This window comes from Sceloporus undulatus, chromosome 2 (assembly GCF_019175285.1).
Source record: "Sceloporus undulatus isolate JIND9_A2432 ecotype Alabama chromosome 2, SceUnd_v1.1, whole genome shotgun sequence".
NCBI lineage: Eukaryota > Metazoa > Chordata > Lepidosauria > Squamata > Phrynosomatidae > Sceloporus > Sceloporus undulatus.
In genome coordinates, this window is record NC_056523.1 from 115,387,661 (window position 1) to 115,410,550 (window position 22,890).

General features: G+C 38.5%; 1 protein-coding gene across 1 annotated transcript in view; it reads left to right on the forward strand.

Moving 5' to 3' along the window:
* SLIT3 (slit guidance ligand 3) overlaps positions 1-22,890 on the forward strand; it is a 612,784-nt gene that overhangs the window by 26,320 nt on the left and 563,574 nt on the right. The window contains 2 exon segments of the mRNA XM_042452193.1: positions 11,773-11,844; positions 14,002-14,073. Coding sequence (XP_042308127.1) covers positions 11,773-11,844; positions 14,002-14,073 — 144 coding nt within the window.

The following is a 22,890-nucleotide window of genomic DNA, read 5'->3' on the forward strand; positions in this document are numbered from 1 at the left end:
TGTTCTAGAGGGTCATTATTAAAGAAAGCATATAATGAGCATGCATGCCCTAGCAGAGAGAGAAAAGTTGAATCTATTCAACATGTTCTCTTTGATCGATTGAGACCGATAAGCCCCCTTTTAAGAAAATAGCCAGGAAGAACCTATTGGTTTTTTAAAATATTTATTGGCTGACTCTGATAAAAGGATAACTGAGCATGTAGCAAAATTCTTTGTATTAGCTGGTAACTCCCATAAAGTGATTCAGGCTCTCTTTGGCATAAAGTAGTGGAAATTTAACCATAGCCAAACAAGTACGATGATAAATAGCTGATGAATTAGTAGTAATACAGTTTTAATTATCTTAGTGGTCTTAAATGAATTTAGGGGCCATTTAGATGATATGTATGTTACAGATATGTAATAGGTATGCATTAATGGAATTCATGTAAATTATTAAGTAATGAAATTATGTTTTTACAGTATATTTTAATGATTTTGATTTTCCTTATGGGTTTGTTAACCGTAATAACAGCTGATGTTGATGATGAAACTATTCCACATTTTCTTTTTAAAGTCACATGTACAGCACTACTTCTGCTGGTACTTTAAGACTGAAAGCTGCTATTAATGAAGAAAAGATGTGAGCTTGTTCATAAATGCTAGTGGTCAAGAATGTGTACCATCTGTGCACTAAGTTAGACAAAGTGAATTAAATAAATGCATAACTAGAGCTGACTGTGTTTATTTGGTACTTCCATTTTAGGCCAAATATTGTAAAATTCTGCAGCTGAATTCAGATTGTGCCTGCAAAAGCCTTTGCTATACATTTTCTCGAGATTAATAGTTTTCTCTTCTGCAGGGGCCATATCTAGACCAGTCACTTGAGCAATGTGTAGGGCAACTGGAAGACAGTGTGGCCAGTTGTTGCTGACTGTTGTGCCCATGTCAAATTTCTGGTGCTGTCTCACCAACACATACACACATTGGAGTCCTCTTTAGGAATTACTCAGCATGGTCTCTTTGATGTAGGAGCAGAGGAGTACTTAGTTCCACACCTTCTGTCAAAGATTCCCCATATGCAAATGACACATCTGTTTCTCCTACCTCACCTGAAGAGATGTGAGATATGATTTATGCCGAGTTTATCCAGCTCCACAGAAAGAAATTCTCAGGCTACAATGTCAGTGTTAGCACTGTGTATATTATATTTCCCACCTAAGAACTCCAGATATGGTGAATGCAGGGTGAAAAGGAATTAGATATTTTCTATTGTGTTCCTCAACAATCCAAGCTGCATGATAGGTTTGCTCCTGGGTGCAAGGTGGGGGGGAGCACTTCTGAATCTAAGAGGTAGATGATGCTTGAGGATATTTTTTAGAAATATTATTGCCCTTTGACCATATCTTGTAAAATTTTCTGGAGCCAAGTAGAAGCAGTGCTGGAGCAGAAGGTGTAGGGTTCTGCAGCAAAGTTGTTGTAGTAAGGTGTGCTTCAGTTCAGGTTTTTGTCATTCACTTCTCCCTTCCCCCTCAAAGTCAGTCAGCATCATGCTACACATATTTGTTTTGGGGTTTTATTGCTCTATTCGGTGTTCTCCTTTCCAACTATTTCCAGCTCCAGTTTCTTCAACTTAAAGACATGGTTCCCATGCTTTTGGTCAATATAGCTGGCAGGAATTTAAGGATTGTGTACATGGAGTGATTTGAGAAGTGCTTTCTGATTATTTCTCCAGTAGTTAAGCAGCATTTTATGTTCAGTGAATATGTCCAGACCTTAGTGCTTGCTTTGTTTTCTGATACCCATTTGTTTGGAAGATTGCAAGAGTTTTTCATTTATGAACTTGGGGGAGGGATTAAAAAAGCAGGTTTTTAGTGTGAACCAACATACTGAGAATGTGGTATGTAATGGTTCTTTCTACACTCTGTATATCTGTGTACCTCCATTTGTATTCCCCTTCCCACCCAACTGTAATTCTTTCCCTTCTCACTTAATCAACATTTGGTTCTATTGTGATCTTAAGCTGAGGAGAATTTTCTTCACCCTTTTAGGAATTTTCTCCTCCAAGATTTTTTGAACATCTAAAAACTTTGGAGTTAGCCTATGCCTGATCCTGTTCTCTTGAATGGTAGTGGTGTGGGTTGGGCTACGTAAATATAAATACAGGAAGATTCAAATTGGCCTTAGAATGGGGCCATGCAGCAGCAGCAACAACAGTCACCAGTGGGTTCACTGTACTCAAATCTAAAGCAAGAACCCAGTAGAAGGCCATTTCTGCCATTCCTCCTAGGCTGTAGACCAGGGATGAGGAAAGTGTGACCAGTGGGTGGCATGTGACCCCTGACCCTAATTTGTGGCCTCCAAAGCCATCGTAGCTACACCCAAATTTCCAAATGTGATGGTGCAGCCTTCAGGGAAAGGGTTGCAACCCACCCAGCCCACTCTTTTCTAGACTATCCAGTAGTCCATGTATGATGTCCTACTAGTAAGCCAAAACATTTTAATGTAGATAGATAGGCCTTTGGCTCATAAGCTGACTTCTAACTACACTGAAATTGGCTTTAAATGACTGGTTTTTATTCTATATTCTTTTATTCGAAGTTCTATATTCTGTATATTATTTTTGTAAACCCTTTGTTTAGGGCTCGGAGGGAATCTTATAGCTCTTTCTTTCTTTCTGAGTCAGAGAATCTCTAGGTCTTCATGCAGAATAGTGTACTACGTCTTGCCAGACCTGTCTACACTGAATGTCAGCTTTGCACATTATTGGCAATTCTGGTGGTGAATCTTCTTGTGAGATAGGTAGTAAATACCATAGTTAAAATAGTATTCTAGCCAGCCACAAATCAAAATGGAGAATGTAATCAAGAAACCGAAAGAAGCATAGGATTTGGAAAGACAGCTATGAAGAACTAGAGATGATAAGATCCTCAAGTGTAAACATATATAATTGTATCCAAAATCAGCATCATTTGTGCTGTAATTTTTCCAGTTTCTATATATCTGGTTGGGTTAAGAGCGGGGGGGGGGGGGGGTCAACTTATTTCAAATGTGATGCTGGAGGAGAGTTCTGCAGATACCATGGACTGCCAATTAGATAAATAAATGGGAATAAACCTAGCTTAAACATCCTGAGAAGCCAAAATGACTAAACTGGTGCTAATGTACTTGGGACATATCATGAGACAATGTGACTGACTGGAAAAGATCATAATTCTTGGTAAATCTGAAGGTAGTTGTTAAAGAGGAAGACTACATTACAGATGGATAGACTCATAAAATCATAGAGTTGGAAGAGACCACAAGGGCCATCTAGTTCAACCCCTAACCACACAGGAAATCACAATCAAAGCATCCCCCACAAATGGCCATTCAGCCTCTGTTTAAAGACCCCAAGGGAAGGAGACTCCACCACATTCCAGTGTGGTCTATTGTCAGACAGTTCCTCCTAATGTTGAGGTGGAATCTCTTTCCTATAACTTGCATCCATTGTTCCATGTTCTAGTCTCTGGAGCAGCAGAAAACAAGCTTGCTCCATCCTCAATATAACAGCCCTTCAAATACTTAGAGGGCAATCATATCACTCCTTAACCATCTCTTCTGCAAGCTAAACATACCCTGCTCCCTAAGTCTTTCCTCATAAGACATGGTTTCCATACCCTTCACCATTTTGGTCACCCTCCTCTGGACATGCTCCAATTTGTCAACATCCTTTTTGAATTGTGGGGCCCACAACTGGACACAATATTCTAAGTGTTTAAACTTTAAACACTATAGCTGTACTTCCCTTGATCTACACACTATGAAATTTATCGCACTGGGGTTAAAACATTCCCCAGTGCGTTCTAACGTGCCCTGGCGCGGGCGGAATGTGACGGGAATGCAGTGGGGCCAAGAACTCCATTTTACCACACACTGGAACACTGCCTTTGCCGCCAGGCGTTCCAGTTGCGTTCCCGTTGCGTTCCAGGGGACACCATTTCTGAGAACTGTTTTAAAGCATTCTCAGAAATGGTGCCCTCTGGAACGCAACGGGGACGCAATTGGAATGCCTGGCGGCAAAGGCAGCTTTCCAGTGTGCAGTAAAATGGGGTTCTTGGCCCCATCGCGTTCCTGTCATGTTCGGCGCGTGCCTGAGCGCGGGCACATTAGAACGCACTGGGGAACATTTTAACCCCAGTGCGATAAACTTCTATATTTCTGTTGTTGCAGCCTAGAATTGTATTGCTTTTTTTAGCTGCTGCATCACACTCTTGACTCATGTTCAACTTGTGGTCTACTAGAACTCCTAGATCCCTTTCACATATAGTCTCATTCAGCCCCCATCCTATATCTATGCATTTCATTTTTTTTTTGCCCCAAGTGCAGTACCTTAACATTTTGTTAGCTTTGGCCCAGCTCTCTAATAACGTCATTTTGAATTTTGATCCTGTCCTCTGGGGTATTAGCTATTACTCCTAATTTGGTGACAGGCAAGTGTGACCTGTCTCCTTTGGTAGTCTTTGAGGTGATGAATTCTATTGTTGTTGTTAATCAGTCATCTAACACTGATCTATACACTGATTACTGTAGTTGCTGAGAAAGACTCTTGGCCATAGGTAATTCAGGTTGTAAATGTATGTGTATGTGTATTTAAATTAATAGATATGTTTTGGAATGTTAGTCCAGGCCCAATAGATTAAAGTCTTTAAAAATAGAAAAATGGTGTTTAAAGACCAAAAAGCCTTTAGAATAACTTTTAAAACATTGAGGATAATGAATAAATACTAGTTGTTAACTTTCCAAAATTTAGCACATTTGCATTGTCATTAAATTGTGGTAAAAGGACACACTATCCTATGCCAGACACAGATGCTGGTGAAACCTCAGGAATAAACTCTTCCAGAACATGGCTACATAGAGCCCGCCCCCTCCCCCCCCCCCAAACCTACCAAAACCCACAAAAACTATTATATCCCATGTTGCATTATGAGTAATGTTGTTATTTTTACTGCATTAATTCCAAGTCTGTCAAAGTTCTGTATATTGTGAGTTTTTTTCTTGAATAATTTAAAGTAATTCCTGGATAATTTTGTTACTCATGCATTATCATATAAAATGGTTTGACTTGAACAACTGAAGATGGAAACAGATGTTTCCATCCCTGCCAGTGTGTATGCATCATGTGCTTTTTTAAAATGAGAAATGTTCTTTAGTTGCCATTTGCAACAATTGTCTAGAACAGGGGTGGGAAATTGTGAAAGGGTGGGAGTAATTTTTGCCTTATGGATTGTGGTGGCCAAACTTGCACACTGAATGCAACTAGATGTGAGATTACAACATTTCTGGGTTTGTTTTCAACCAATTTCAGTACAGTCTCCCTTATCTGGAATTCTAAAATATTTCAAAATCCGAAATTGTCCATATGGGTGGGTAAGACAGTGAGATCTTTGCTTCCTGATGGTTCAGTGTACACATGCTTAGTTTCATGCAAAAAAATTATTTTAAATATTATGTATAAAATTACCTCCAGGCTATGTGTATAAGGTGTATACAAAACATAAATGAATGTCATGTTTAGATTTGGGTCCCATCTCCAAGATACCACATTAGGTATGTATATGAAAATACAGGCATGTACTCCAGGTTTTTTTTTCTTTAAAAAAAAAAAAACACTCTCCAAAATACTTGTAATCCAAAGCATTTTGGATAAGGGACTCAACATGTACTTTTTATTTGCTTTGGGAGTACATGTGGTGAGAACATGTGCCCAGCTATCATAACCTAAGGGTAAGCTTGCAAACTTGCCTAATCACTGTTGGATATAGTGTGAATCCAAATAATCTGGCCTTGAAGCCATGACCCCTATTGTACCATCCTTCAACAATGCCAAACTTTTCTTGTTAGTATGTAAGCTCCTTGCTTCTCAACTGCTTCCTTGCAAAGATGGCATGATAGGCATACATCCTAATTACTACCTGTGGCTTATTTTGTTTAGAGGTTTTTGCCACATTTTTTAATCATGTCTGACTTTAATTCTGTGTCCATTGTATCTCATATACAGATACCAGTGAATAATAATACTTTACCTTGGTAGATGATCTGTCTTGTACTACTCAGTGTGCTAAGTTTTATGTAGGTTTTCAGCCAGCTACCTCTCTTTGTAAAGCACACATGATACAAACAAAAAAAACTTGTCCTTGCTGTTCAACACTATCTGCAACACTGCAACTTCTGCTCACTATAACAGTGTGTTTGTATCTCTTATCATACTTCGAAAACCACCTTGCCATTAAAACAACACCTTATATTTATTTTAATGTTTTGGTATCACTTTTGGCATCTGTAGCTAACAGTGTTTTTGCAGCTGTTTGACTCATGATTGCATTTTAGTTTAACTTTTCTTCCCTTAAGAGAAATCTCCTTCCCCACAAATGCAGCACTGAGAGGGACATATCCATTAGAGATGCCTCATTAATTTGTGCTCACTTTCATAGCACTCACTCCTGATGTTGCTACTGTTGGATGCTCAGTTTGCGTTATCTTGGAGCCGCTTGGAAATGTTGTCAAATCTGTCTCAGTGAAGTCCATGAGTGTTAATGTCAGATTCTGTGTAGGTTTTTTTTAAAGAAAATCTTCTCTCTCTCATGGAACTTTTTTGTTTGTTTACCATCAGTACTGTGGTTGTCAGTTATATATTGTCCTAGTTGTTATAGTTATTCATTGGCATTATACATGTCAATGAATATGGCTCTGAAGTTCTCATTTTCTTTGCTGTTACTGTTCACTTGGTAATATTCAAATGGGCAGATGTGGCAACACTGGCTAAAAGGTAGTCTAACACTGGAATTATGATTTGATAAGTTGGTAAGCTGAGATGGGCCATGTTAATTAATGCACAAGGGGGATGCTAATGCATGTTTTTGTATCTCCTTAAGTATTTCAATAAAAGTCCAGAAATTTAAGACACAGTATTGAAAACATGTTCTTAAATAGGTGAATCAGCAGAGGGCAGTATTAGGCATTATCTTCTAGCCCAAATGTCTGAAAAAGAAAAGACTTTCTAAGGTGGGCCAGATAGGTGGTTGTCAGGTGACCTATGACATGGTCATCATCTTAAGCACATTTCTTATGTTAAGACAAGGTTCAAAAGAGAAGAACCAAACTGATGGAAGAAGATCATAACTGTCATATCTCAGTTGAATAATATGCCTCAAACATTTGGTTGAAGCTTCGCAGATCAAGCCTGAATGAAGCCTGCCATGTGTAGTTGTTCCTAGTTCTTTGACAGCAAAGAGGGTAGAACTGTAATTGTTTTTTTAAAAAACAACAACAATAAATACATAATCAAAGCAAATAGATCCCTACTTGTGGGAATTTTATTTCAGCTTCTCAAGAGGGCCTTCTTCCTGTGTTTGAACCACAAACTCAAGGCAGGAAACCAAGTGCAGATGGTGAGCTCTCAGTAACAGTGAAGACTGGGGATGGGAGAGCTGATATTTTTTCTTGATCTAGAAAGAAGAGCAAATATTTCAAGGCCTGATGATCTGGGATCATTGAGTAGGGACCAGTTAAAGGAAAAGTTATGTTTAGGTTGGCTCTAAAAGAGAGAACTAGCTTTCAAGGACAGCAAGGATACTCCATCCATTTACTCACATGGTCCTCTCACCTAGGGACAGTTTTCCCCCGAGTGTCTAAGGGAAAGTGGGTGGCTGTATTCCCTATACGTGAATACAAGATTCATTGAGGTGGTCTTAGGAATTATACAAGGCTATCAGAATGGTGTAGAAGGTTGGATATAGAGAAGTCATGGTTTAAAAAGGGGTGATATTACCAATCTTGAAAAGAGTTCTGTGGAAAACGCAGAGTGGTTCAGCCTTTGTCTAAAGGTTGCACAAAGGGAGTTCTGATATGTGAACAACCTAACTAGGGCTGGGGTGGATTTATTACCTATTTCATACCCTTGAAGGGTATGCTGCATTATACTTGGTGTGACAAAGGCCTGAATGTCTTCCCCAGGAGACTGACAAAGGGGTCTGGAATGGCTGATGGATTTAGCTCTGGAGTGACATTACCCTGATTAGGTTTGAAATAATCTTTTAATGGCAAGGCAGGAAAGGTTGAAGGTCATGGTTGCTGATCATTTATTGATAAACAGAAATGCAAAGAGCCTTGGAAGGGGAAGCAAGGTGATCAGCAAACCCGTTTGGTGTTCATCTTAGTTTTATCTAGGTTTCCACATGTCCTCAGGTCCACATGATTCCTACAAGTGTATAACTTCTAGTTTCCACAGGCCATTGCAACTTTGAAGCATGCCCAACTCTCAATATTAATCATGAAACTACATATGCAGGAGATATGTAGTATAGGGTATGCTAAGAGCCAGGTGTAGTCTGTTTTTTAGGATTCTCTAAAACAAAATGTTAGCAGCTAGAGAATGGAGGAAAATTATGTCCTCTGCAGAAGCTGGCTGTTGGATTCCAGTGCATATGAGGAACTGTGGGTGAAACAAAAAGAGGCTTTTTTTAATGGGAGTGGACTAATGGTGCAGGTTGTGGAGTTGAAGGGAGTGGTGGGGGAAGACCAAAGGGGGCTTGGAATTAATGGGAGAGGAATACTTAAGTAACAGTACAAGAGAAAGACAGGAAGAGACCTCAAACTTCAGAAGTAGTTCTAAGCAGACAGTACAGGTGGAAAGTAAAAGAATGTTTAAAGAGTAGTTCAGTGACTACCAAGTGACACTGGGCTGCCAAAATACTGTTCTGAGGTGTTCTACTTAAGCCACATGAAATGAGGCAAAAATATGTAAACTACTTGGTATGCTAAATAACCTGAATCTTATTCCTAATCTTTCATGAGCAGACCAACAGAATCAATGACATTGACATGATTGTTGACTAACCATTCAGTTACTGGTTTGGTGAGATTACTTTAATTGGGCTACTAATAGATTCAGGCCTATCTGTACTACTGAATATTTAATAGGAGGCTTTTCACACGCAGGCCTGTAGGACTATCAGGGATGCCCAGAATGAGCAGTGGGGAGGACGTTCATGTTGGTGCCTCATGGAACTAGAGGTATATATCTGATTTGTTTTAATTGTTTTAGATTTCTGACAAGTGATCTCTGGCGCTGGATGGTTGTTTTTGTTTCCCTGTGTTTTCAAAGTATGCCTCTAAAACGGTTAGCACACTAGGGAGATCTTGCTAAAAATGGGATTTAAACTAGATTTAAATTTTAAAAACCCACAAATGCGGGAACTTTATCAGCCGACGTCACTGTTAAAGTGAAATAACGCAAAGTTAAACCAGAAGTAAAGCAGAGAAAAACTGCAGCTTTTTACTTTCAGAACTTCCCGAAAGTAAAAAGCTGCCGTTCTTCTCTGCTTTATCCCCAGTTTAACTTCACATTATTTCACTTTGGCAGTCATTATGTGTGATAAACTTCCCACATTTGCAGGTTTTTTAAAAAATTCGAATCTAGTTTAAATCCCGTTTTTCAGTGGGATCTCCCTAGTGTGATAAACTCCTAAAAGTATAGATTTTTGTGGGTTTTTTGGGCTATGTGGTCACAAAAGCCTTTGACTTCACATCCTAAAAGTATCTCCTTCAGTTACTCTTCCCTTGGAAAAAGGTAGTTAGAATAGTTTGAAATGAGGCTTTTATCTTCTTCCTTTCACTAAATTTTACAGAGGCTTCAGATGTTGCTGTCTCCTACTCATAATTCTCTCTTGTCCCCCACCCCTGTGCCAGCTACTTCGATTTTTTTTTCTTATTCTCAAAAATGTGTTAAGGAGAAAAAGATGGAAGAGCCAAATACAGATTTCTGACTGCTGATGTGAGGAGCTCTCCATCTGGAAATGCTCTTGACTTGAGAGGAACATGCTGAGGAAAAGGGGTGGTTTAGAGGGAAGAGGCCTTGTGTTTTGCCTCCTTGCCTCTGTCTTTTCATTCTGGGATTTTCAGCCTTCCCCGGGAGACCCTAAGAAGGAAGCCACACTGTAGCACTGTAATTACCAGAGCTGGGGTGTAGTGGTGGTTTTGGGGTTACTCCTTGTCCTACTCTGGGTAAGATATTTTTTCTTAATGTTACTCCTACTCTTCTTTATTCCTTACTCCTACTCCCCAGCCCTGGGGGAAAGCTTTGCAAAGGTGGTGTGTGTGTGTGTGTGTGTGTGTGTGTGTGTGAGTGTCCCTTTTTGCCTCCCAGTCCCTTTCCCAGTGTGATATAATGAAATTGTTTTTTGGTGTTTGCATGTACAATATAATAACAGGAATAAGGAGTAACAAATATCCTACTCCTGTAAAAACCTGTTACTCCTTTACGCCTACTCTCCAGTCCTGGTAGTTATACTGTACACTGTAGAAAGTCTTTACCTGCCAGCAAACAGATAACAGAGAGGAGGTAGACTGAACCTCTCTTGGGAGGGAGTTCCAAAGCCTAGGAACAGCCACTTAGCAGCAGCAGCAGCAGCTCACATCTGGAGTAACAGAAATAAAAAAAGAATAATTTTGTATATACTGTATAAACTCATGTATAAGTCTACAAATTTTAGTTTAAAAATTTATCCCAAAAACCTGGGTCATCTTATCCATGGGTCAATGTAAGTACTGTACTCTAACTCTTATAAAAAAGGAACCATGCCCTGGTGAAATGTGAGAGCTTAATCTCTTCTCTGAGCACCTAAAAGAAGCATCTGCCCTCTCTACTATCTCATCCATCCAGCCTTCAGGTTGAGCAGAAACAGTTATGCCTGTCAATTTTTTTTTAAAGACCTTTAGTATCATTTTATTTTACTTCATAATTTATATCCTTTGTTACATGCTACTTACTTTACCCTCAACTTATCCACGGGTCATATAAAAATCCATAATTTTGGCTCCTAAACCTGCCCATGGCTTATACATGAGGTCGACGTCAAATATGCCCGATATTCTGTCCATTTTGAATCTCTACTATTGATTCATTATGAATATGTTCAGAGTTTGTTTGAGGCTTATTGCTTTTGTTTATTAACTCATTGTAAGGACAGGAATACATGTGAGCATATGGTGAACAAAAGTGTTGCAATGAGCAGTACGTAAGGGTGTGGATAGGTATGGGTGTTCAGGCATGTTTAGTAGAGAAGCTTTTCTTTTTGAGCTCTTGAACCTTTTCCAGTGTTAAGTTTCAAAGTAGATCTGTAACAAATGAGACTGCAAACACTGTGTGTTTTCTTTTAGATTTCAAAAATATTCTGTATAGTGCATACATATTTAGAAAAACATTAAACGTAGCTGTTTATTACCAATGTGCCCTGTCATGGCAATTTAAGGTTCTTGTTTGTAGAATGGATCACAACTTTTGTCTAAATATCACAACGGCACTAGATCCTATCTGATCTTGGAAGCTAAGCAGGGTCAGCCCTGTTCAGGACTTGGATGAGAATATGCCAAGGAGTATTTCAGAGGAAGGCCATGACAAACTACTTCTTTCTTAGAAAATCCTATGAAAATCCTAAGGTGACTTGAAGGCACACGTGTGCATACTGCTTATTATCCAAAAGGGACCAAGTTCCCAGTGAATCAGTGGGTCAACTCTAGTTGGGATTAACTATTGGAATTAGGCCAATAGTTCTAGTAGTGGGACTGCTGGCAGTAAGATGGCAATATTATCCAAAAGGCAATAGTCTTGCATGGCACATCAGTTTTAATCAACCAGCTAAAACTGAGTAGATTTATTCAGATAGCTAGTGTTCTTAAATTATTGCTTAAAGAGTTGAAATGCCTGACAGGTCCTTGTGTCAAACATGAATATGCTTTTTCCTTTTACAGTGACTTAGATAGAAACAACATTACAAGGATTACAAAAGTGGACTTTGCTGGACTGAAGAACCTTCGTGTTCTGTGAGTATGAAAGAATGTGTTACCTACAGCATTACTGGTGGTTTTCGTATGCAGAATCCACTGTAGCCAAGATGTTTTTTTTTTTGTATGAAGTTGGAATTGTTGTTGCTTTACTTTGCAACACATATTTTAGCCTTTCCTGCCCAGGGACCTTCCAGATGTTTTGCATGACAACTTTCATCATCCCTAACAGTTGGCCATACAGTATGGAGCTAGAGGTCACCACATTCAGAAATATGTTGCATAGTTACTTATATAAAAGATACATTGAAGATAAACCAATACAGTTAGACATTATTGGTTGTCATCTCAATTATATATTTTCAGTTAAAAATTAGTTCTAATAAATAAGCAAGGAAATATAAGTGAGATTGCATATTATGGCATGGAAGGAGTGTGGAGAAAGGACAATCTTGGCAACAGTTTGTTGATTTATTAATGTGATGCCATGGCAAACATTAACATTAGTGGTTTGGCAGACTAATAAATGTGGATCACCAAAATATGCAATTGATCTGAAATATCAAATTTCTTTTATTCTTATTCTTTATTTTTTTTTCTTTTACTCATACATGATTTTAATTGATCTCATTGTTTCTAACTCTGGCCTCATACAGTTAGAATTTCGATATTAGCCAAAGTTCACCCATGTCTGTTCACCACTGAAAGACTGAAATGTCAGGTAACAACATATACACATGAAAGAGCAATTTCAGAACAAAGAAATAAAAAATAAAAATAAAAAAAATAAATGGACTGATACGCACATCCATATAATGCTTTTCAATCAAGCTGTCATACATATTCAGTTTAGAATTACTGAATGATGTTTGCATGAGCTGTTAATTAGGAATATAGGAAGCTGCCTCACAATTGCATTCCTTTAGTTTATGCCATGTCTTTAAATGTTGCTACATATGTATCCATTCCTTTCCTTTTTACAACCTTTGAAGAAGGTGATACAATGTTTTGGAGTGTGTGTGTGAAACATATTGAGATAAATCAATAAATAATAACCTTTTCAAAAACATCCTGAAACTTTGTCTCCCCAGTTTACTGTCCAGATCACTGTATGTTTCTAGTCCTTTCTGCTTAATCCTCTAGCCTAGAACTTGGACACTTTTAAAAGGACTTTATTCTGATAGTTTTGTTACATTGTTCACAATGGTAATACTCACTGCTCATTACTTTTTTTTGAGAGGAAAAAAAACCTTGATAACAGCATGGTATAAAACTTAAAAAAAATAATGTCCAGTTGCCTCTACAATGAGTTAAAATAACTTCTGAAAGTAATTAGAAATTAGTATTCATTACACTAACTTCATTCTTACACAATACATTGCCTTGTCACTCGTGACTATATACTTCCAAATTTCAGACTAGTCTTTGACAATACTGAGTAGAGGCTCGCCAGGTTTTAGGCAGGCTTCTCTCTTTGCCCTACCTGCAGATACCTGAATTGAATCTAGGACTTTGGACATACAAAAATAGGCTCTAGCTGAATGACCAGTCTTGAAGCATTGTGACTAAGTGGCTCAGATGATCATTGAATGCTGTGCAATGCAATCCAGAACAGATACATTCACTTGGGCTTAATTCCAGTCTCATGGCAACCATGACTTATTATCCTATTTTACTAAATGTGTAAATAGACCTTTGCTGGTTATATGGGTGCTTCCAGATGAGACTTTTCTGCTGATACCTCCTTGAATGCAATCATGGCATTTTATGGTGAATCCAGATGCTCTCACTTGTAACCCTACCATTTTTCCCACTGCACCTTCCATCTTTATTTCTTCTGTTAAGGAAAAAAAAAGATGGAATAGCTGCACAGACATTTTGGATTAGTAGTGCTATGATTCCTTCATCTGGAAGCTTCCTATATTACACATTGACGTAGGGCTCAGGAACCCCTCCAGATGTTTTTGAGCTCCTATTCCTATTGTTCCTCAGCACTGTTAGACTAGCCAAGGTGGAGGAGAAGTGGAATCAAACAACATGTTGGCTGGGATAGTACAGAGTCTCTAATTCTTCATTAATGTGTCAGGTGAAAAAGGATGGAAAGAATAAACTTTAGGGAAGGATAAGTTTTTACATGTTTATTGTAAACAGCATGGAGGATGCTTATTTTTCTAACACAAATATACATATTTACAGGCATTTGGAAGAGAATCTAATCAGTGTGATAGAACGTGGAGCTTTTCAAGATCTGAAGCAACTTGAACGGCTGTAAGTACATATTTTATCTTGCAAAAATCCAGTAAAGAAGTGGTAAAGCTGTCTTAAATGTGATGGGTTATGAAATGAGGAGGTGCTTGTAGTGTGACATGTCTCACTTATATCAACAAAGAAGCTGGCTGTGTTCTGGCAAAATGTAACTTAGCTGGGCTTAATCCTTTCCCCCATTGCCATCCCCTTCTCCTTGTGTTTCATGTGTTTTTAGATTGTAAGCCTGAGGGCAGGAAACTGTCAGGTTAACAATTTGCAAACTGTTCTGAGAGCCTTTTTTGGTTGAAGGATTGGTATAGGTGCTGTAAATTAATAAATAAGAATAATTTACCCTGGAAATGATTCACATTCAGGTTGCTAAAAATGGATAGAAAAGTTGTGCATTTTTATTCTGTACCCCTTTAATAGCAGGATTATTACTCATAGGTTTCTATCATTTCTTAACTTATGTACCACCATCAATCCCTGTGGAACATTCAAATAAAATAATAAAAAAACAAAAACAAATAAGAAGCTTACAGCCTAAAATCTGATACAAGAGAAACAGTAGCTAAAGAGAAGAGCAGTATGAATTTTTTGGTTGCACATCTGTAGGCTCAGGCATAACAGGACATTGGGAGTGGGGATTGTGAAAAATTTTAATGGAAAGAATGGATCTTGAGGGAGGATTTGAGTGAGGAAGGAGGTGGCATCATGCTGGTGTCCTGAGATGCAGTTCAAAGCTGACAGGGGAGAGTGGGCAGTGTCCTATGAAGACCTTTGAACAGTGGGGAATGATAAAACTGAAGGAGCAAAGGTCATGGGCAGGAATGAATTAGGCTAAAAGACCAGGGGGGTGATGGTGGGGTGGGAGAGACCAAGAAGGGCTTTGAAGGTAAGAACAAGGGATTTGTATTAGAACTGGGAGTAGGTAGGAGATATGAAGGGGAGATACGTAATCAGAATGTTGAGCAAGGTGAAATATATGTTGGGAACACTGTTCCTTTAAGATGTTGTAAAACAGTTTGTATGGCTGGACATGATAAGTAACACCAGGTCTCGACCCTTAGCTATCTCCACTGTATATAAGTGCTCTGAGATCAGGACATGTGTGGGTTGAAGAGAGTGGGTTGTTGTGGAGAGTGGATTGTTGTATAGCAGACAGTGAATGTTGGTGGGAGTTGAAGGACAGTTTTTTAAAAATACTTTGTATATATTGCAACAAGAGATAAAAGAGCCTCCAAGGACTTTGGAAGAATCCAACTGTGTCTGTGAATCATTCAAGGTTAATCAGTGCAGTATTGCCAAATATTGCAAACTGAGCTGGTGCTTCCGCACTCTGCTGTTAATATCTACTGTTGAGGACAATTACCTCAGACAGTGTTGAAAGTTGGCATCTCTGGTGGGCCTAGGTTTTGTTGTTGTTGTTGCTGCACATCAGTAGGACATAGAAGAGAGCCAACAATATATTGGCAGGAGGATGCTGCACATCTTGTGGGGGCAGGGGAATGAGCATGAGATAATAGACGGGAGGTTATTGCAGAGAGTGAGCCAAGACATATGAAATGGAGAGGTTTATCCCCCAAGGATACAGCAGGAAAGGATGGTATTTTTCCAGTTCATATAGGATAGAACTGGGCTGTGATTAAATATGTAAAATGAGAAAAATTATGCATCAGACCTGTTTATGTGGAGATATTTGCAGCAGTTCAAATGATTTTTGCTCCACTACAGCTCATTCACACAGCCATTTGAACCTGGAGTCTTCTAGCTTTTTGTCCCCCAATAAAACCAATGCCTATATTGTTGCAGGTAAGAGAGTCACATGTACACAAGCAGATTAATGCCACTTACTGTTGTTCTCTGAGTTGAGCCTGGATTGGCTTCTGATGCTCATTTGTCATCATTTTCAAATGCAGAGTTGCAAATGAATGTCAAAATGTGGTCTAGACTCAAATTAGCATATGGTGAAAAATACCAGTTGGCTCAACTCTGCAGCCATAGGTGACAAAACCTGTAGTTGCCATAGGCTCAAATGGTTGTGTAAGTGAACTGCTAGGAAAAATACCTCAGTCACTGGAAGCATTCCCATGTTGTGGAAAGTATGACATAATACACCATAGGGTGAATAGTAATAACATTAACTATCATAATTTGTGCAGTTCAATAATGAGCATTAGGATATCTTTTGAAACTCTGTTTTATTTGTATAATTTCCTTTTTACTCCTGTTGAAAATGTTTAATTGTATTTGTATTTTGATCTGTTACATTAGATGAAAAAATAACACGGTTACTCCATTTTAATAAAGTAACTGTTATGACCACTGGACTTTCTTTGGCCAAATAGTCATTAATATTGTAATAAAATATCATTGGAAATAATTCTTGTTTCATTTGTGGTTATCCAAAAGGCATGAAAGGTTAATGCCAAATCAGTGTTATTTTAATAGTATTTTACTTGCCGGCACATCAAAGTGGAGCTAAGACTATGAAGTAAAAATATGGACATATTTCATTGAAATTTACTGCTTGCTATGGTTCCTGTATGTATATTTTCATTATATGAAAGAGCATTTAGATTGTGTTCAGGCCAAAAACACACTTGTTGACAGCTTTCAAGTGACTTTGCTTTGAAGATTTACGCTTCCTAAAAACTGTAACTTAGATTAAGCATTTGAATTCACATACATTCTTTAACCATAATGCAGTGATTTAGTTTAATAGACCAAAAAAATACGTGGGTAGCTGAATTATTAAGTGCAAATAAAATGTAGCCTTGGAAGGGATTGTACCATAGGAAAACTGCTGTTCAGCCAGTGGTTCTGTTGGCTGCTCTAAAATGAATTGTGTCAGTACTGTGAAGGCAAGTGAATATAGTCCCATTAGTAGTGATACTTATGATTCTTGTTAACTTCAGTAGAAAGCTGTTTTCATGTCTTTGGTTTTAGGTAAAATGCAATTACAGTACTGTATTTTTGCCCATTACTCAGTACAGAGATGAATAGCAATATAGCTATAGCATGTACATTTCTATACCGCTTATCAGTGAACTAGCACTTCCTAAACAGTTTACAATCTGTAAACTAATTGCCTCCAACAATCTGGGTTATATCAAAGTGTGTTTTCCCTGTTTGAAATGAATGCTATGAAATTCTTCAGAAATAGTTTCCTATTTAGTCACTAACCAAGACAGTTGATGAATTGTGGTAAATAAATGTTTTTTCAGCTGCTTCACATTAATCTGCACTTAGCCATGTTGGGTTGTTGCTTCAAAAATAAGCACTCTTCTTTAGTTTTAATGTTTTTCTGGTGGACAGTACTAACCAAGAGTATGTTCATTGGGTTAAAACTCTGTGGATAATATCCAGTGAACTATAGCATCTTCTTACATGGAATTGTTTCTATGGAAGAACAAATATGGAAAAACTCTACTGCTCCTGGTACCACTTACTCTCAGATCACTCTGTGTGTCTGTAAAAGAAATTCTAAATATAGTAATTGTTGCAAAAGTGTTGATGTCTAGGAAACCATCCAAAAGAAGTTATGCATCTCAGTGGCAGGGAACATGTTTAGATGGCCTCAGGCTCATACTCTCTCTGTCCCTAGGTAGCTCTGGGAAAGCTGTCTGAAACTGTCAAGAATGCTTGGTGTAGACAAAATTGTGAAGTCAGTTTTTCTAAGTGTAATCTAAACTAACTCCTCAGTAGAACAGTGTATAAAAACCTGGCTGAGGGAGGGAAAAGTCCCAAAACAGAAATCCACTTTTCCTTCCAGGATTCAATAATAATTGAGAAGCTGGGCCATTCCGTTAGCACTACTGGAAGACTGTATGCTTTGTTCCTCTATGTTCCCACCCCTCTCTTCCTTGTACATTGTTATTTTTTAGGTTGTGAACAAGACTATCTTTTTAAATTGTCAATATGTAAAGTGTTCTAGAAAACCTTTAGATTGAAAAACAGGCACATAGCCTCAAGTCAATGGACAAAGATACTTGTCCACTTTCCATATCCCTCTGGCTTCTCCTGCACTTGACCTGATCTTATTAATTAGTTTGTATGCTGATAGTTTGGCCTGTCTGTAACAGGCCTTTGCTTATTTTTTTTCCTGGTGGAGGATGTGGAGCTGAATACAGTCAACCCTTGACATTCACAGGGGATAGGGGCACAAGACCCCCATGAAAGTCAAAATTCACAAATAAAGTGGAGGTGGGTGGGAGCAGTGCATGCATGTGCGCCCCCATCCCCTTTCTGAAGCCTCATCCAAATCTAGCAAGCTCTCAAAGGAGCTCTCTGAAGCCTTGGAACAGCAGGAAGGAGGGCACATTCGCTTTCCCCAAATGCCTTCCTGAGGCAAGAGAGCTCTCTTTCCCCAGGCAGTTCCATGTCCTGGAAAAGGTTGAGGGATTATTTTCCCCAAACCCCTTCCCAAGGCAGAGACCTGTTTGGGGAAAGAAGCAGCTCTCCATCTTGGAAAGAAGCGGGATTGGCTTTTCCCGGCTTCTCCCTCCTGGGCTTTTTCTCTCCCCAAGGAAAAGGCCCAGGGGAATGAGGAGGAGGAGTGCATGTGCATCAGCCTTGACCTCTTGAATAATTGAAACTGTAAGTGTCAAAGCCACAATATACAGGGATGACTGTATATTGATAAGGCACAATGTATTTATAATATATATAATATAAACAATTTATCTACTATTCATTTAGTAACGTTGGCCACCTTAACTATACTCAGGCCACCCAATTCAAAATTTCCATTTATAGGCTTGTGAAAGTGCATTTGCATACTTTAAATAATGTATCTATTGTTGTTACAGTAGTCCTGATATTCTGCTATGCTGGGACTAGGGATAGAATTTTAGATTTTGTTCAGAATAGCCTGCAGTTTACATGACTGATTACAGATATACTTCACTTAATGAAGTTCCTTGACATTACTACTTAAACAGAAAATTTGATATCAGAGGCAGAAATAACATGGAAGAAATATAGAAGGTTCCTGTAGCACAGACAGACAGACAGACAGACAGATCAGAGTGATTTGAAGCAGATTTTAAAATTCAGAACTAAAGATGTGCACATGTGAAATGAAATATCCAGGCCAGACATGGCAGGGGGCTGGAATAGATGGTCCTTGTGGTATCTTCTAACTCTGTGATTCCACAGATTGCTTGAGTAAACAAAAACATTTGGAATCTTCTAGACTAGAGACTATGTCAAGTCTTTTCTCACAATGCACCCAGAGATTATTATTTTTTCCCTTTCACCATCTCCCCCCCCCCCCCCCCCAAATAATTTCCATTTTGGTGGCTGGATTTATACATTTAGTTCTTTATAACATGTTCTGTGAGCTGTTGAGGCTTATCTGCTCTCCTCTTTATTCTCTGTTTTGCTGTTCATAAAAACTCAATAAGGGATTCCAAAAGCATCTGCTGTTTACATTGCCTGTGGTAAGGAGGCACACATGACTACAGTTGGATTGGTAAGAACAGAATCCTACTTAGGCTTTATTGCATTGTTTACAACACACATTCTTCTGCAACCCATTAGTCATCCTTCACCAACCTCCTAATGCTGATACTGCTAATAAACTTCTAGCTAGACAAAGGATAAGAATGACAAGTTGTGAGGAAGCAGAAAAAGACACTGTAAAAAGAAGCATCTTTCTCAGAGGCTTCGACAACTGAGGTATGCATGTATTAAATGGGTTTACTTAAATGAGTCAGAAATTTTTGAGGTTGCAAATAGGCAGTGTAATCCCGCCTCTTAAGGAAAAAAAAATCTGTTTCTTAAGAGCCAATATTTGATGCCAGACACATAGTTCAATGTTGCCTGAATCAAACTGGTATGTGTTCTCCTGTTTGCCTTTAATGGGTTAAATAGAAAATATGTATTATTGTGCATAGAAAAAAAATCACATATGGTATAGAGGAAGGTAAAAAGGAACCTAAAATATGTGTTATGTGCCATTTTAAATGTTTTAAAGCAGTTGGTACTGAGCCGTCCCCAACTAGTGGCAGCTGCAGACTTTTGGAAGTTGGTTGTTAATGTGAACAAGGAAATATATTGGGGTGAATAACCATACAACTTGGCCCTTGGATACAGTAAAACTTGGATGCAATAGGACCATTTGTTCTGTTTTGCAGCCCTTCCTGTTTGCTGAGCTTGATGATTTTTGAAGTGGAATAGACTCTTTAGACAGTATTGCCAATTCAACAGTATTGGACAGCTAGCATGACTGACCGAACAGTAATACTAAGCTCTATTCATGATATACCATGTCTGTCTTCAGAAAGCAATAACTGCACTCTACAACATGGAACCTTTTTGATCTCTCATTACTGATGAGAGTAGACTTCCCTCCTTGCTATACACTTAAAGATTTGGCGCCTCTTCTGCAGAGGAAGCCATTAGCAGTTCTGTCAACAGGTCTTCACGGGAGGAAGCCAAATTCAGGAAAAGGCCATCTAGGAAGACCACAAGATACATATTCTGAGAAATTATTTTGGTCTGCTTGGGTGCATCTGTACAGGGCTGAAAAACACAAAAGCTTATTTTAACTAATAGAATAATAAGCCATCCTGATTTCATCAAAAACATTTGCATAGTAGGTCACTGACCCATAAGAACTCATGGAAAAACAAATATAGGTCATGTTTAAATAGACCAAAGGCTTTAAAACCACAATTCCTGTGCTTCCAAGGCAAGGATTATAGTACTGAATGAAGAGAGTGCTCTGGGAAACTGCACAGAAGCGATACTGCTAAAACAATACATTCACTCTGTTCCTTTATATTTCTTCCTAAATTCTTCACAGAAAAGAAGATTGCAGTAGTCCAGTTGAACTCCATTGGTCAGGGCATGGACAATGGTTTTCGTTAATGGGACAAAGAGGAACAGACATATAGATATAGTATTGTTATATAGGGAAAAGAACATGGCTTGGTGACTGAATTTTACGGGGCAAAATAAAGCTTCGTGATTAATGGTTGGGTTGATGGTAATGTGAGTGGATGATAGTGAATGAGAAAGTGAGAGTTTAGGAGGAAAGATGATAGCTTTCATCATAAACATGTGGAACTTGAGCTTTGAATGAAGACAAGTGTATCAGAGAGAGCAAGAGATGAAAAATTGGATGGGGGCTAAAGTAGATGATGGTTGCCAAAAGTAAGCCTCCAACTAGGTTCCTATTTATCGCTGATTACATCCATATATAATTTCAGTGTAAATTGAATATAGAATGAGAAACACATCATCCCACAAACCATGGAACAACTGTGGTAGTACTGGAGTAAAGCTGGAGTAAAGCCTGTGAGGAAGTGAACAGGCAGGCCGAGCTCCATCAGGGCTAGCCTGAAGAAGAAGATCCCTCCCTCCAGTCCATCTGCCTTGGTCCAGGCCTCAGAGGGAGAGAAGAACCACTGGACCTCAACCCCTTTCCCATCACCATTCCCTTCTCCTTTTGTGTCGTGTCTTTTAGATCGTATGCCTGAGGGCAGGGAACCATCCAATTAAAAATGATATTTGTAAGTCGCTCTGATAGTCATTAGGGCTGAAGGGAGGGGTATAAATATAATAAATAAATAAATAAATAAGTTAGTTTGTTTCAGGAGGGACTAAGAAGAGCAATGAGGTTGTGACTGCATTCTAAATGTTGAATAAAGAATTCCAGTGGGAACAGATAAAGGGAAATGGATATAATGAACAGAACTATAGTTTGCAGTGTGTGTGTGTGTGTGTGTAAGGGTGCAGTAATACTGGAAACTGATGTCTCAGGCAACGGCAGCAGATCCTGGAGCCACAAAGCAGATATCTTGGCAAAGGTGATGCATCCAAGCACTCCTTACCTACTCAGAATAATAGCTGAGAAAACATGGACTGTCAGGATGCTCCAGAAAATGTAAATTCTCTTCAGCTGTTATAAATGAGGGTTAGAAAATTTAGATTGAGAACAACAGTCACCCATATACTGTACCATAATATCCAGGTTAATCATTACAGCAGAGATATAAACCTTTCTGAATTTGTGGGTCTAAATATTTTTTACCTTGGAAATGCTATGAATGCCTACATTGTGTAACTCACACATTTTAAAATAACCAGAGGACCTTCTCATCAGTTGCTCCCAGGCTCTGAAACGACCTGCTGGATGAGATCTGCCATATTACCACCTTGGAAGCCTTTAAAAGGGCTATTAAGACGGATCTCTTCCGGCAGGCCTTCCCAGACTAGGTTAGATCCATTGGATACATTACACTTGCCTCCCCTTCTATTGACACCTCTGTTGCTACTGATACCAAAATTGTTTGATACTATCACCCTTGTCCCCTCACCTCCTCTAGAGGAAGATTCGTTTTTTCCACTAATCTGCCTGAAATTTTAATGTATTCCTATTGGATAGTTTTAAATTCTTTGATGTTTAATCTCTTTTTATGAATCGATCACTGTTTTTATGATTGGGGGAAGGGTTGGAGTCTTGGGGTTTTTTAAATCTAATTTTTCATTGTTTGATGTTTTATTTATACTGTTGGAATCCGCTTTGATTCCTTTAGGAAAAAGCGGATTATTATTATTATTATTATTATTGAATACATATATACAGATATATATGTCAAGTAAACTTATTCCAGGTCAGTCCTATAGAAGGCATTTATATCTTACGAAAACCTCTACTACCAAAATCTCGCAGTTCAGTTGGTTGTATGATCAGTACAATTATACTCAAAATATAATTGTGTGAATTGGTCTGCAATATTCTCTAAAGAGAACTTGAGTTCTTCAATCTACCCAACCATTCTGTCAGTACAGGTAGGAGAAAAGAGATAATGGAGTCATTGTCCTAAA